At 48.1% G+C, this 12,170-nt stretch overlaps 1 protein-coding gene across 3 annotated transcripts in view; it reads right to left on the bottom strand.

The window, feature by feature from the left end:
- The window catches only part of IGSF9B (immunoglobulin superfamily member 9B), a 158,536-nt gene that overhangs the window by 75,128 nt on the left and 71,238 nt on the right, over positions 1 to 12,170 (bottom strand). For all 3 annotated transcript variants that reach the window (XM_063943611.1, XM_063943612.1, XM_063943613.1), the window contains exons 5-6: positions 9,419 to 9,536; positions 9,143 to 9,284 (exon numbers count right to left, since the gene is read on the bottom strand). In XM_063943611.1, the coding sequence (XP_063799681.1) occupies positions 9,143 to 9,284; positions 9,419 to 9,536 (260 nt within the window). The remainder of the gene's footprint in view (positions 1 to 9,142; positions 9,285 to 9,418; positions 9,537 to 12,170) is intronic.

Genomic DNA, 12,170 nt, shown 5'->3' with positions numbered 1-12,170 from the left:
AAAGTGCCAGGCTCCCTATAGCTACCCGTCTATACCCCAGTGTCAGCATGCTGCAGGCTGACTGAGAAAGGTAACCAATCGCCCTGACCTACAAAAATAAAGGGATGTGCAGTGTAATATAACAGGCAACAGGAACAACACACAATGCAACGTCAGACACTACAGGAACAACGCACAATGCAACGTCACAACGCACAATGCAACGTCAGACACTACAGGAACAACGCACAATGCAACGTCAGACACTACAGGAGAAATGTACAACGTAACATAACGCTACACTACAAGAACAATGTACAACATAACATCACACACTACACTACATGAGCACTGTACAACGTTAACATAACACTACACTAAAGGAGCACTGTACAACGTAACATCAGAAACTACACTACATGAGCACTGTACAACGTAACATAACACACTAAAGGAGCACTGTACAACATAACATCAGATACTACAGGAACAATGTACAACGTAACAGCACACACTACACGAGCACTGTACAACGTAACATAACACACTACACTACATGAGCACTGTACAACGTAACATAACACACTACACTACATGAGCACTGTACAACGTAACATCACACACTACACTACACGAGCACTGTACAACGTAACATAACACACTACACTACATGAGCACTGTACAACGTAACATCACACACTACACTACATGAGCACTGTACAACGTAACATAACACACTAAAGGAGCACTGTACAACATAACATCAGATACTACAGGAACAATGTACAACATAACAGCACACACTACACGAGCACTGTACAACGTAACATAACACACTACACTACATGAGCACTGTACAACGTAACATCACACACTACACTACACGAGCACTGTACAACGTAACATAACACACTAAAGGAGCACTGTACAACATAACATCAGATACTACAGGAACAATGTACAACATAACAGCACACACTACACGAGCACTGTACAACGTAACATAACACACTACACTACATGAGCACTGTACAACGTAACATAACACTAAAGGAGCACTGTACAACATAACATCAGATACTACAGGAACAATGTACAACATAACAGCACACACTACACGAGTACTGTACAACGTAACATAACACACTACACTACATGAGCACTGTACAACGTAACATAACACACTAAAGGAGCACTGTACAACATAACATCAGATACTACAGGAACAATGTACAATGTAACATCAGATACTACAGGAACAATGTACAACGTAACATCACATACTACACTACACGAGCACTGTACAACGTAACATCACACACTACACTACATGAGCACTGTACAACGTAACATAACACACTACACTACATGAGCACTGTACAACGTAACATCACACACTACACTACATGAGCACTGTACAACGTAACATAACACACTAAGGGGGTCATTCCGAGTTGATCGCTAGCTGCATTTGTTCGCAGTGCAGAGATCAGGCTAAAAAAACGCAGTTCTGCGCATGCGTATGCGGCGCAATGCGCACGCGCGTCGTACGGGCACAACGAATGATGCAGTTTTGCACAGGGTCTAGCGAAGCATTTCAGTCGCAGTACTGGCCGCAGAGTGATTGACAGGAAGAGGGCGTTTCTGGGTGTCAACTGACCGTTTTCAGGGAGTGTTCGAAAAAACGCAGGTGTGCCAGGAAAAACGCAGGGCGGGTTTGTGACGTCAAATCAGGAACTGAATAGTCTGAAGTGATCGCAAGCGCTGAGTAGGTCTGAAGCTACTCTGAAACTGCACAAAATTATTTTGTAGCCGCTCTGCGATCCTTTCATTCGCACTTCTGCTAAGCTAAAATACACTCCCAGTGGGCGGCGGCTTATCGTTTGCACGGCTGCTAAAAACTGCTAGCGAGTGATCAACTCGGATTGACCACCTAAATGAGCACTATACAACGTAACATCAGATACTATAGGAACAATGTACAAGGGGCGGGATGTATTAAAATACATTGCCGCCCCCCGCAGCGATGCCAATCGCATATCTGCTACCATATGCGATTAACATCACAATGTGGTGACAGAGGCCCCCGCGATACCTACCAGAAGGTTGTGCGGGGGTCTCCGTCACCTCCCAGACACCGGCAAGCAGGCAGACTGAGTCCCAGGCTCCTCCTCCTCCCTGCAGCCGCAAGGACCTCCGACTGTGTTGCTAGAGGGAGGAGGAGTGTGGGTTCCAGGACCAGGGCTGTCTGCACGCAGGTATGCCGGGGGGAGGTGAGAGCGGCGCGGCGGCTAGTGGTAAGAAGCCCATAGGCTTACCCTTGGCGGCGAAAACCCGGCGGCCGGGTCTTAGTACATATGAAAAATAAGATTTTACTTACCGATAAATCTATTTCTCGTAGTCCGTAGTGGATGCTGGGGACTCCGTCAGGACCAAGGGGATATAGCGGCTCCGCAGGAGACAGGGCACAATAATAAAAGCTTTAGGATCAGGTGGTGTGCACTGGCTCCTCCCCCTATGACCCTCCTCCAAGCCTCAGTTAGGATACTGTGCCCGGACGAGCGTGCATAATAAGGAAGGATATTGAATCCCGGGTAAGACTCATACCAGCCACACCAATCACACCGTACAACCTGTGATCTGAACCCAGTTAACAGTATGATAACAACGAAGGAGCCTCTGAAAAGATGGCTCACAACAAGAATAACCCGATTTTTGTAACAATAACTATGTACAAGTATTGCAGACAATCCGCACTTGGGATGGGCGCCCAGCATCCACTACGGACTACGAGAAATAGATTTATCGGTAAGTAAAATCTTATTTTCTCTGACGTCCTAGTGGATGCTGGGGACTCCGTCAGGACCATGGGGATTATACCAAAGCTCCCAAACGGGCGGGAGAGTGCGGATGACCCTGCAGCACCGAATGAGAGAACTCCATGTCCTCCTCAGCCAGGGTATCAAATTTGTAGAATTTAGCAAACGTGTTTTCCCCTGACCAAGTAACTGCTCGGCAAAGTTGTACAGCCGAGACCCCTCGGGCAGTCGCCCAAGATGAGCCCCCTTCCTTTTGGAATGGGCTTTTACCGATTTTGGCTGTGGCAGGCCTGCCACAGAATGTGTAAACTGAATTGTATTACAAATCCAGCGAGCAATCGTCTGCTTAGAAGCAGGAGCACCCATCTTGTTGGGTGCATACAGGCTAAACAGCGAGTCAGATTTTCTGACTCCAGCCTTCCTGGAAACATATTTTTCAGGGCCCTGACAACGTCAAGTAACTTGGAGTCCTCCAAGTCCCTAGTACCCGCAGGTACCACAATAGGTTGGTTCATGTGAAAAACAGAAAACACCTTAAGGAGAAATTGAGGACGAGTCCTCAATTCTGCCCTGTCAGAATGAAAAATTAAGTAAGGGCTTTATATATGATAAAGCCGCCAATTCTGACACACGCCTGGCTGAAGCCAGGGCTAATAGCATCGTCACCTTCCATGTGAGATATTTTAAGTCCACAGTGGTGAGTGGTTCAAACCAATGTGACTTTAGGAAACTCAAAACAACATTGAGATCCCAAGGTGCCACTGGGGCACAAAAGGAGGCTGTATATGCAGTACCCCTTTTACAAACATCTGAACGTCAGGCACTAAAGCCAGTTCTTTCTGGAAGAAATTCGACAGGGCCGAAATTTGAACCTTAATGGACCCTAATTTTAGGCCCATAGACAGTCCTGTTTTCAGGAAATGTAGGAAACGACCCAGTTGGAATTCCTCTGTAGGGGCCTTCTTGGCCTCACACCACGCAACATATCTTCGCCAAATGCGGTGAAAATGTTTTGCGGTTACATCCTTCCTGTCTTCGACCAGGGTAGGGATGACTTCATCTGGAATGCCCTTTCAGGATCCGGCGTTCAACCGCCATGCCGTCAAACGCGGCCGCGGTAAGTCTTGGAACAGACAAGGCCCCTGCTGGAGCAGGTCCTTTCTTAAAGGTAGAGGCCACGGGTCTTCCGTGAACATCTCTTGAAGTTTCGGGTACCAAGTCCTTCTTGGCCAATCCGGAACCACGAGTATCATTCTTACTCATCTCCCTCTTATGATTCTCAGTACTTTTTGTATGAGAGGCATAGGAGGGAACACATACTCTGACTGGTACATCCACAGTGTTACCAGAGCGTCCACCGCTATTGCCTGAGGGTCCCTTGACCTGGCGCAATATCTAGTTTTTTTTTTTTCAGGCGGGACGCCATCATGTCCACCTTTGGTTTTTCACAACGGTTTACAATCATGTGGAAGACTTCCCGATGAAGTCCCCACTCTCCCGGGTGGAGGTCATGCCTGCTGAGGAAGTCTGCTTCCCAGTTTTCCACTCCCGGAATGAACACTGCTGAGAGTGTTATCACATGATTTTTCGCCCAGCGAAGAATCCTTGCAGTTTCTGCCATTTCCCTCCTGCTTCTTGTGCCGCCCTGTCTGTTTACGTGGGCGACTGCCGTGATGTTGTCCCACTGGATCAATACCGGCTGACCTTGAAGCAGAGGTCTTGCTAAGCTTAGAGCATTGTAAATTGCCCTTAGCTCCAGTATATTTATGTGGAGAGAAGTCTCCAGACTCGATCACACTCTCTGGAAATTTTTTCCTTGTGTGACTGCTCCCCAGCCACTCAGGCTGGCATCCGTGGTCACCAGGACCCAGTCCTGAATGCCGAATCTGCGGCCCTTTCATAGATGAGCACTCTGCAGCCACCGCAGAAGAAACACCCTTGTCCTTGGAGACAGGGTTATCCGCTGATGCATCTGAAGATGCGATCCGGACCATTTTTCCAGCAGATCCCACGTAAAGGTTCTTGCGTGAAATCTACCGAATGGGATCGCTTTGTAAGAAACCACCATTTTTCACAGGATCCTTGTGCAATGATGCACTGATACTTTTCCTGGTTTTAGGAGGTTCCTGACTAGCTCGGATAACTCCCTGGCTTTCTTCTCCGGGAGAAAACATCCTTTTCTGGACTGTGTCCAGAATCATCCCTAGGAACAGTAGACGTGTCGTCGGAAAAAACTGCGATTTTGGAATATTTAGAATCCACTCGTGCTGTCGTAGAACTACTTAAGATAGTGCTACTCCGACCTCCAACTGTTCTCTGGACCTTGCCCTTATCAGGAAAGCGTCCATATTTCTTTTAAGAAGAATCATCATTTCGGCCATTACCTTGGTAAAGACCCGGGGTGCCGTGGACAATCCAAACGGCAGCGTCTGAACTGATAGTGACAGTTCTGTACCACGAACCTGAGGTACCCTTGGTGAGAAGGGCAAATTTGGACATGTAGGTAAGCGTCCCTGATATCCAGTGACACCATATCGTCCCCTTCTTCCTGGTTCGCTATCACTGCTCTGAGTGACTCCATCTTGATTTGAACGCTTGTATGTAAGTGTTCAAATATTTCAGATCTCACCTAGCCGTCTGGCTTCAGTACCACAATATAGTGTGGAATAATACCCCTTCCCTTGTTGTAGAAGGGGTACTTTGATTATCACCTGCTGGGAATACAGCCTGTGAATTGTTCCCAATACTGCCTCCCTGTCGGAGGGAGACGTTGGTAAAGCAGACTTCAGGAACTTGTGAGGGGGAGAGGTCTCGAATTTCCAATGTACACCTGGGATACTACGTGTAGGATCCAGGAGTCCACTTGTGAGTGAGCCCACTGCGTGCTGAAACTCTTGAGATGACCCCCTACCGCACCTGAGTCCGCTTGTACGGCCCCAGCGTCATGCTGCGGACTTGGCAGAAGCTGTGGAGGGCTTCTGTTCCTGGGAATGGGCTGCCTGCTGCAGTCTTCTTCCCTTTCCTCTACCCCTGGGCAGATATGACTGGCCCTTTTGCCCGCCTGCCCTTATGGGGACGAAAGGACTGAGACTGAAAAGACTGTGTCCTTTTCTGCTGAGATGTGACTTGGGGTAACAAAAGGTGGATTTTTCAGCTGTTGCCATGGCCACCAGGTCCGATGGACCGCCCCTTTATACGGCAATACTTCCATGTGCCGTCTGGAATCTGCATCACCTGACCACTGTCGTCTGGCAGATATGGACATCACATTTACTCTTGATGCCAGAATGCAAATATCCCTCTGCGCATCTCGCATATATAGAAATGCATCCTTAAAATGCTCTATAGTCAATAAAATCTTGTCCCTGTCAAGGGTATCAATATTTTCAGTCAGGAAATCCGACCAAGCCCCCTCAGCGCTGCACATCCAGGCTGAGGCGATTGCTGGTCGTAGTATAACACCAGTATATGTGTATATACTTTTAGGATATTTTTCAGCTTCCTATCAGCTGGCTCCTTGAGGGCTGCCGTATCTGGAGACGGTAACGCCACTTGTTTTTATAAGCGTGTGAGCGCCTTATTCACCCTAAGGTGTGTTTCCCAACTCGCCCTAACTTCTGGCGGGAAAGGGTATACCGCCAATAATTTTCTATCGGAGGAAACCCACGTATCATCACACACTTCATTTAATTTATCTGATTCAGGAAAAACTACAAGTAGTTTATTCACACCCTACATAATACCCTTATTTGTGGTACTTGTAGTATCAGAAATATGTAACACCTCCTTCATTGCCCTTAACATGAAACGTGTGGCCCTAAAGGAAAATACGTTTGTTTCTTCACCGTCGACACTGGAGTCAGTGTCCGTGTCTGTGTCGACCGACTGAGGTAAATGGGCGTTTTTACAAGCCCCTGACGGTGTCTGAGACGCCTGGACAGGTACTAATTTGTTTGCCGGCCGTCTCATGTCGTCAACCGACCTTGCAGCGTGTTGACATTATCACGTAATTCCTAAATAAGCCATCCATTCCAGTGTCGACTCCCTAGAGAGTGACATCACCAATACAGGCAATTTGCTCCGCCTCCTCACCAACATCGTCCTCCTACATGTCGACACACACGTACCGACACACAGCACACACACAGGGAATGCTCTGACAGAGGACAGGACCCCACTAGCCCTTTGGGGAGACAGAGGGAGAGTTTGCCAGCACACACCAAAAACGCTATAATTATACCGGGACAACCCCTTATACAAGTGTTTTCCCTTATAGCATTTTTATATATGTAATCATATCGCCAAATAAGTGCCCCCCCTCTCTGTTTTAACCCTGTTTCTGTAGTGCAGTGCAGGGGAGAGCCTGGGAGCCTTCCTCACAGCAGAGCTGAGCAGGAAAATGGCGCCGTGTGCTGAGGAGAATAGGCCCCGCCCCCTTTTCGGCGGGCTCTTCTCCCGGAGTTTGTGAGATCTGGCAGGGGTTAAATACATCCATATAGCCTCAAGGGCTATATGTGATGTATTTTAGCCATAAAAGGTATAATACATTGCTGCCCAGAGCGCCCCCCCCAGCGCCCTGCACCCTCAGTGACAGTTGGTGACTGTTGGTGAAGTGTGCTGACAACAATGGCGCACAGCTGCAGTGCTGTGCGCTACCTTATGAAGACTGAAAGTCTTCTGCCGCCTGTTTCTGGACCTCTTCAACTTCGGCATCTGTAAGGGGGGTCGGCGGCACGGCTCCGGGACGAACCCCAGGGTGAGACCTGTGTTCCGACTCCCTCTGGAGCTAATGGTGTCCAGTAGCCTAAGAAGCAAATCCATCCTGCACGCAGGTGAGTTTTCTTCTCTCCCCTAAGTCCCTCGTAGCAGTGAGCCTGTTGCCAGCAGGACTCACTGAAAATAAAAAACCTAACATAAACTTTTATTCTAAGCAGCTCAGGAGAGCCACCTAGATTGCACCCTTCTCGTCGGGCACAAAAATCTAACTGAGGCTTGGAGGAGGGTCATAGGGGGAGGAGCCAGTGCACACCACCTGATCCTAAAGCTTTTATTATTGTGCCCTGTCTCCTGCGGAGCCGCTATATCCCCTTGGTCCTGACGGAGTCCCCAGCATCCACTAGGACGTCAGAGAAATGCGGGTTTTACCTCATTTTCCCTTTATTACATCACGCCTAAGATGTGTTCTCACAAACCTTGCGGCATGCGATGTCTGGCATGAGAGAGCAGCACCGAGTGGAGTGTAGCAACTTTTTTTTAACAATTTGCATCTGATTCGCTCTGCAGACGCAGCGGAGACGCCGCTCACTCTGTAGCAGAGACGCCGAGCTGAGACTTCAACTGCACATGAATTTTACATACTGTATGTACAAAATCGCAAATTAATCACATCTCTGACGCTGACGCAGCATCATCACAGCACTTCATATGCAGACCAGCACACAAGTTATGTTTATCAAAATTGTAGAGTACTATAGTCTCGTGAAAGGGTTTTGTCGCATCGCGACTAAGATACATATTCGACGCAAGCAGTCACATGGTACCCAACGCGCCAAGAAGGGCCGTTTGGCGCAACTGTGGCAATGGCATATGAGCCCACGTGTAACAGCACACACTACAAGAACAATGGCCCTCATTCCGAGTTGATCGCTCGCTATCTGCTGTTAGCAGCAGTGCACACGTTAAGCCGACGCCCTCTGGGAGTGTATCTTAGCTTAGCAGAAGTGCGACCGAAAGGTTAGCAGGATAGTGCTGACATTTTTTCAAGCAGTTTCAGAGTAGCTGCAAACCTACTCCTTCCTTGCGATCACTTCAGACTCTTGGGTTCCTGGTTTGACGTCACATACATGCCCTGCGTTCGGCCAGCCACTCCCCCGTTTCCCCAGGCACGCCTGCGTTTTTACCTGTCACGCCTGCGTTTTTTAGCACACTCCTGGAAAACGGCCAGCTACCCCCCAGAAACACCCACTTCCTGTCAATCATTCAACAATCAACAGTGCGACTGAAAAGCGTCGCTAGACCTTGTGTGAAACTGCATAGTTTTTTGTGAAAGTACGTCGCACGCGTGCACTGCGCCCCGTACGCATGCGCAGAAATGCAGATTTTTTGGCCTGATCGCTGCGCTGCGAACAACGGCAGCTTGCGATCAACTCGGAATGACCGCCAATGTACAATGTAACACTTTGCTGACAGGATCATTGATTGTTACACAATATTCTGTATGGTGATGACACCGTTACTTTATGCGCGATACATTGTACAGGAGTACGCCGATTTATTTTGGCGACAATGGCGGTAACACAGAAAGAATTAAAAGGGTATTCTCCTTTTCTCCCAACCGTACTCACTTTCTAAAAAAGACGTTTTCCTCCTGCCAGTACCAGGTGTAGGTGAGGTTCCCTGGATACGCTTCGGCTTGGCATGTGAACAGAGCATCCTGGGAAATGTTAACTGTGATGTTCTCGGGAGGGGAAACAATGAAGGGCGACCCTGGGGACAGGAACAAAGATTACCTCAGCTGCCCGAAACAGCACATGCTGTCACCTGGAGCCCAGCCAGCGAGGGCAGGACACTGGGGAGCACTCGGCTCAGGCTCCTAGTGAGGGCAGCGTGGGGACCATTACCTTGTACTAGAATCCGTGTACTGTGAACAGCTTCTCCCTGAATACTGGTAGCGCGGCAGGTGTAAGAGCCTCGGTCTTCTCGCCCAATGGATGAGATCGTCAAACTCCCGTCATTTACCTGCGTGGCACCAAGTTAGGTTGTGGTTACACGGCAATCACATGCTCATATTAATCGGTCATAGCACACATCCAAACTGACTGAACCGTGTACATGAAGAGCCAATTCTGCATTGCCTGTGGCCTCGTCAGGTCTGGTGTCAGCCTAACTAAGCCAAGTGCCTGTATTTAATAGTGCGGTCATATTAATAGTGCAGGGTACATACACAGGAACCCAAAGTACTTGTATGCCACTAACCTACTGGCGGGATCACAAACATTTTGGGTTCTCATTAAGAGGCAGAAGCATTTTGCAAACTTTAAACTAATGGCACAAAACTTGCAGTTACTTGTTGTAGAATAGCAAATATCTCAAGATTACGTCCAGCTTGTGTTATAAATGATGAAAATGAGTCGCACTCTCCTATTTCTACACAATAAGGCGTCAATACAATTAGATCCAAGTATCTGTGGTGTTGAACGCTGGCAATGGCACCGCATTGCGTTCCCTAGCGGGACGATTTCTGCCCGAATTAGCTCAAAGGTGCTCACAGTCCTGAGGTTTGGGCTTCTGTAAAGTGTGGACTTTGCCACGCTAGTTCACGGGTGTCAGAAACTCGCACCCACCCAACTGGATTGTCCCCATAATGTAATGAAGTGTCACATACTGTACATAAGATATATGTTCTTAGTCTGCATGCACAGTACCACCTCTCCTGTCTGTATGTTAGATGTAACCCCTGGTATATGCTCTTAGCCTGCATGCACAGACAGATGCACAGTACCACCACTCCTATCTGTATGTTAGATTTAACCCCTGGTATATGCTCTTAGCCTGCATGCACAGACAGATGCACAGTACCACCTCTCCTATCTGTATATTAGATGTAACCCCTGGTATATGCTCTTAGTCTGCATGCACAGACAGATGCACAGTACCACCACTCCTATCTGTATATTAGATGTAACCTCTGGTATATGCTCTTAGCCTGCATGCACAGACACATGCACAGTACCACCACTCCTATCTGTATACTAGATGTAACCACTGGTATATGTTTTTAGCCTGCATGCACAGACACATGCACAGTACCACCACTCCTATCTGTATACTAGATGTAACCCCTGGTATATGTTTTTAGCCTGCATGCACAGACAGATGCACAGTATCACCTCTCCTATCTGTATACTAGATGTAACCCCTGGTATATGCTCTTAGTCTGCATGCACAGACAGATGCACAGTACCACCTCTCCTATCTGTATACTAGATGTAACCCCTGGTATATGCTCTTAGTCTGCATGCACAGACAGATGCACAGTACCACCTCTCCTATCTGTATGTTAGATGTAACCCCTGGTATATGTTCTTAGGGGTTAATTCAGATCTGATCATATATATGCTAAATTTAGCACATCTACGATCATTTACTCTGACATGCGGGGGCTGCCCAGCACAGGGCTCGTCCGCCCCGCATGTTTGGCCCTACCACCCCGCAAGGGTGCAAAAGCATCGCACAGCGGCGATGCTTTTGCACCCGCTGAGTAGCTCCCTACCAGCGCAGCTCCAGCGCGCTGGCAGGCCACTACTCGCCGCATCCTGGGTCGCAGCGGCTGCGTGTGACATCACGCAGCTGCCACGGCCCGCCCCGCAACGGTCTGGACACGACTTTGTTGCCCAGACCGCATCCCGCCAACGTGTCCTAACGCCGTTGGCATGCCCCCTCCCACCCCGCGACCACCTCTGCCTGTCAGTCAGGCAGAGACGATCGCAGCCCGGAGATGCTGTTAGCATCTCACTGGGCTCCCGGGTGCACATAGGGATTCAGACTGCGATCACTGCCGCTGCAGGGATCCAGACTGAATTACCCCCCAAGTCTGCATGTACAGACAGATGCACAGTACCACCCCTCCTATAATGTTTGATGTAACCCTTGATATATGTTCTTAGTCTGCATGCACAGACAGATGCACAGTACCACCCCTCCTATAATGTTTGATGTAACCCTTGATATATGTACTTAGTCTGCATGCACAGACAGATGCACAGTACCACTCCTCCTATAATGTTTGATGTAACCCTTGATATATGTTTTTAGTCTGCATGCACAGAGAGATGCACAGTACCACCCCTCCTATAATGTTTGATGTAACCCTTGATATATGTTCTTAGTCTGCATGCACAGACAGATGCACAGTACCACCCCTCCTATAATGTTTGATGTAACCCTTGATATATGTACTTAGTCTACATGCACAGACAGATGCACAGTACCACTCCTCCTATGTTTGATGTAACCCTTGATATATGTTCTTAGTCTGCATGCACAGAGAGATGCACAGTACCACCCCTCCTATAATGTTTGATGTAACCCTTGATATATGTTCTTAGTCTGCATGCACAGAGAGATGCACAGTACCACTCCTCCTATAATGTTTGATGTAACCCTTGATATATGTACTTAGTCTGCATGCACAGACAGATGCACAGTACCACTCCTCCTATAATGTTTGATGTAACCCTTGATATATGTTTTTAGTCTGCATGCACAGAGAGATGCACAGTACCACCCCTCCTATAATGTTTGATGTAACCCTTGATATATGTTCTTAGTCTGCATGCACAGACAGATGCACAGTACCACCCCTCCTATAAT

Source organism: Pseudophryne corroboree, chromosome 10 (assembly GCF_028390025.1).
Source record: "Pseudophryne corroboree isolate aPseCor3 chromosome 10, aPseCor3.hap2, whole genome shotgun sequence".
Classification (NCBI taxonomy): Eukaryota; Metazoa; Chordata; class Amphibia; order Anura; family Myobatrachidae; genus Pseudophryne; species Pseudophryne corroboree.
This window is presented reverse-complemented; position numbering and strand designations above follow the sequence as displayed.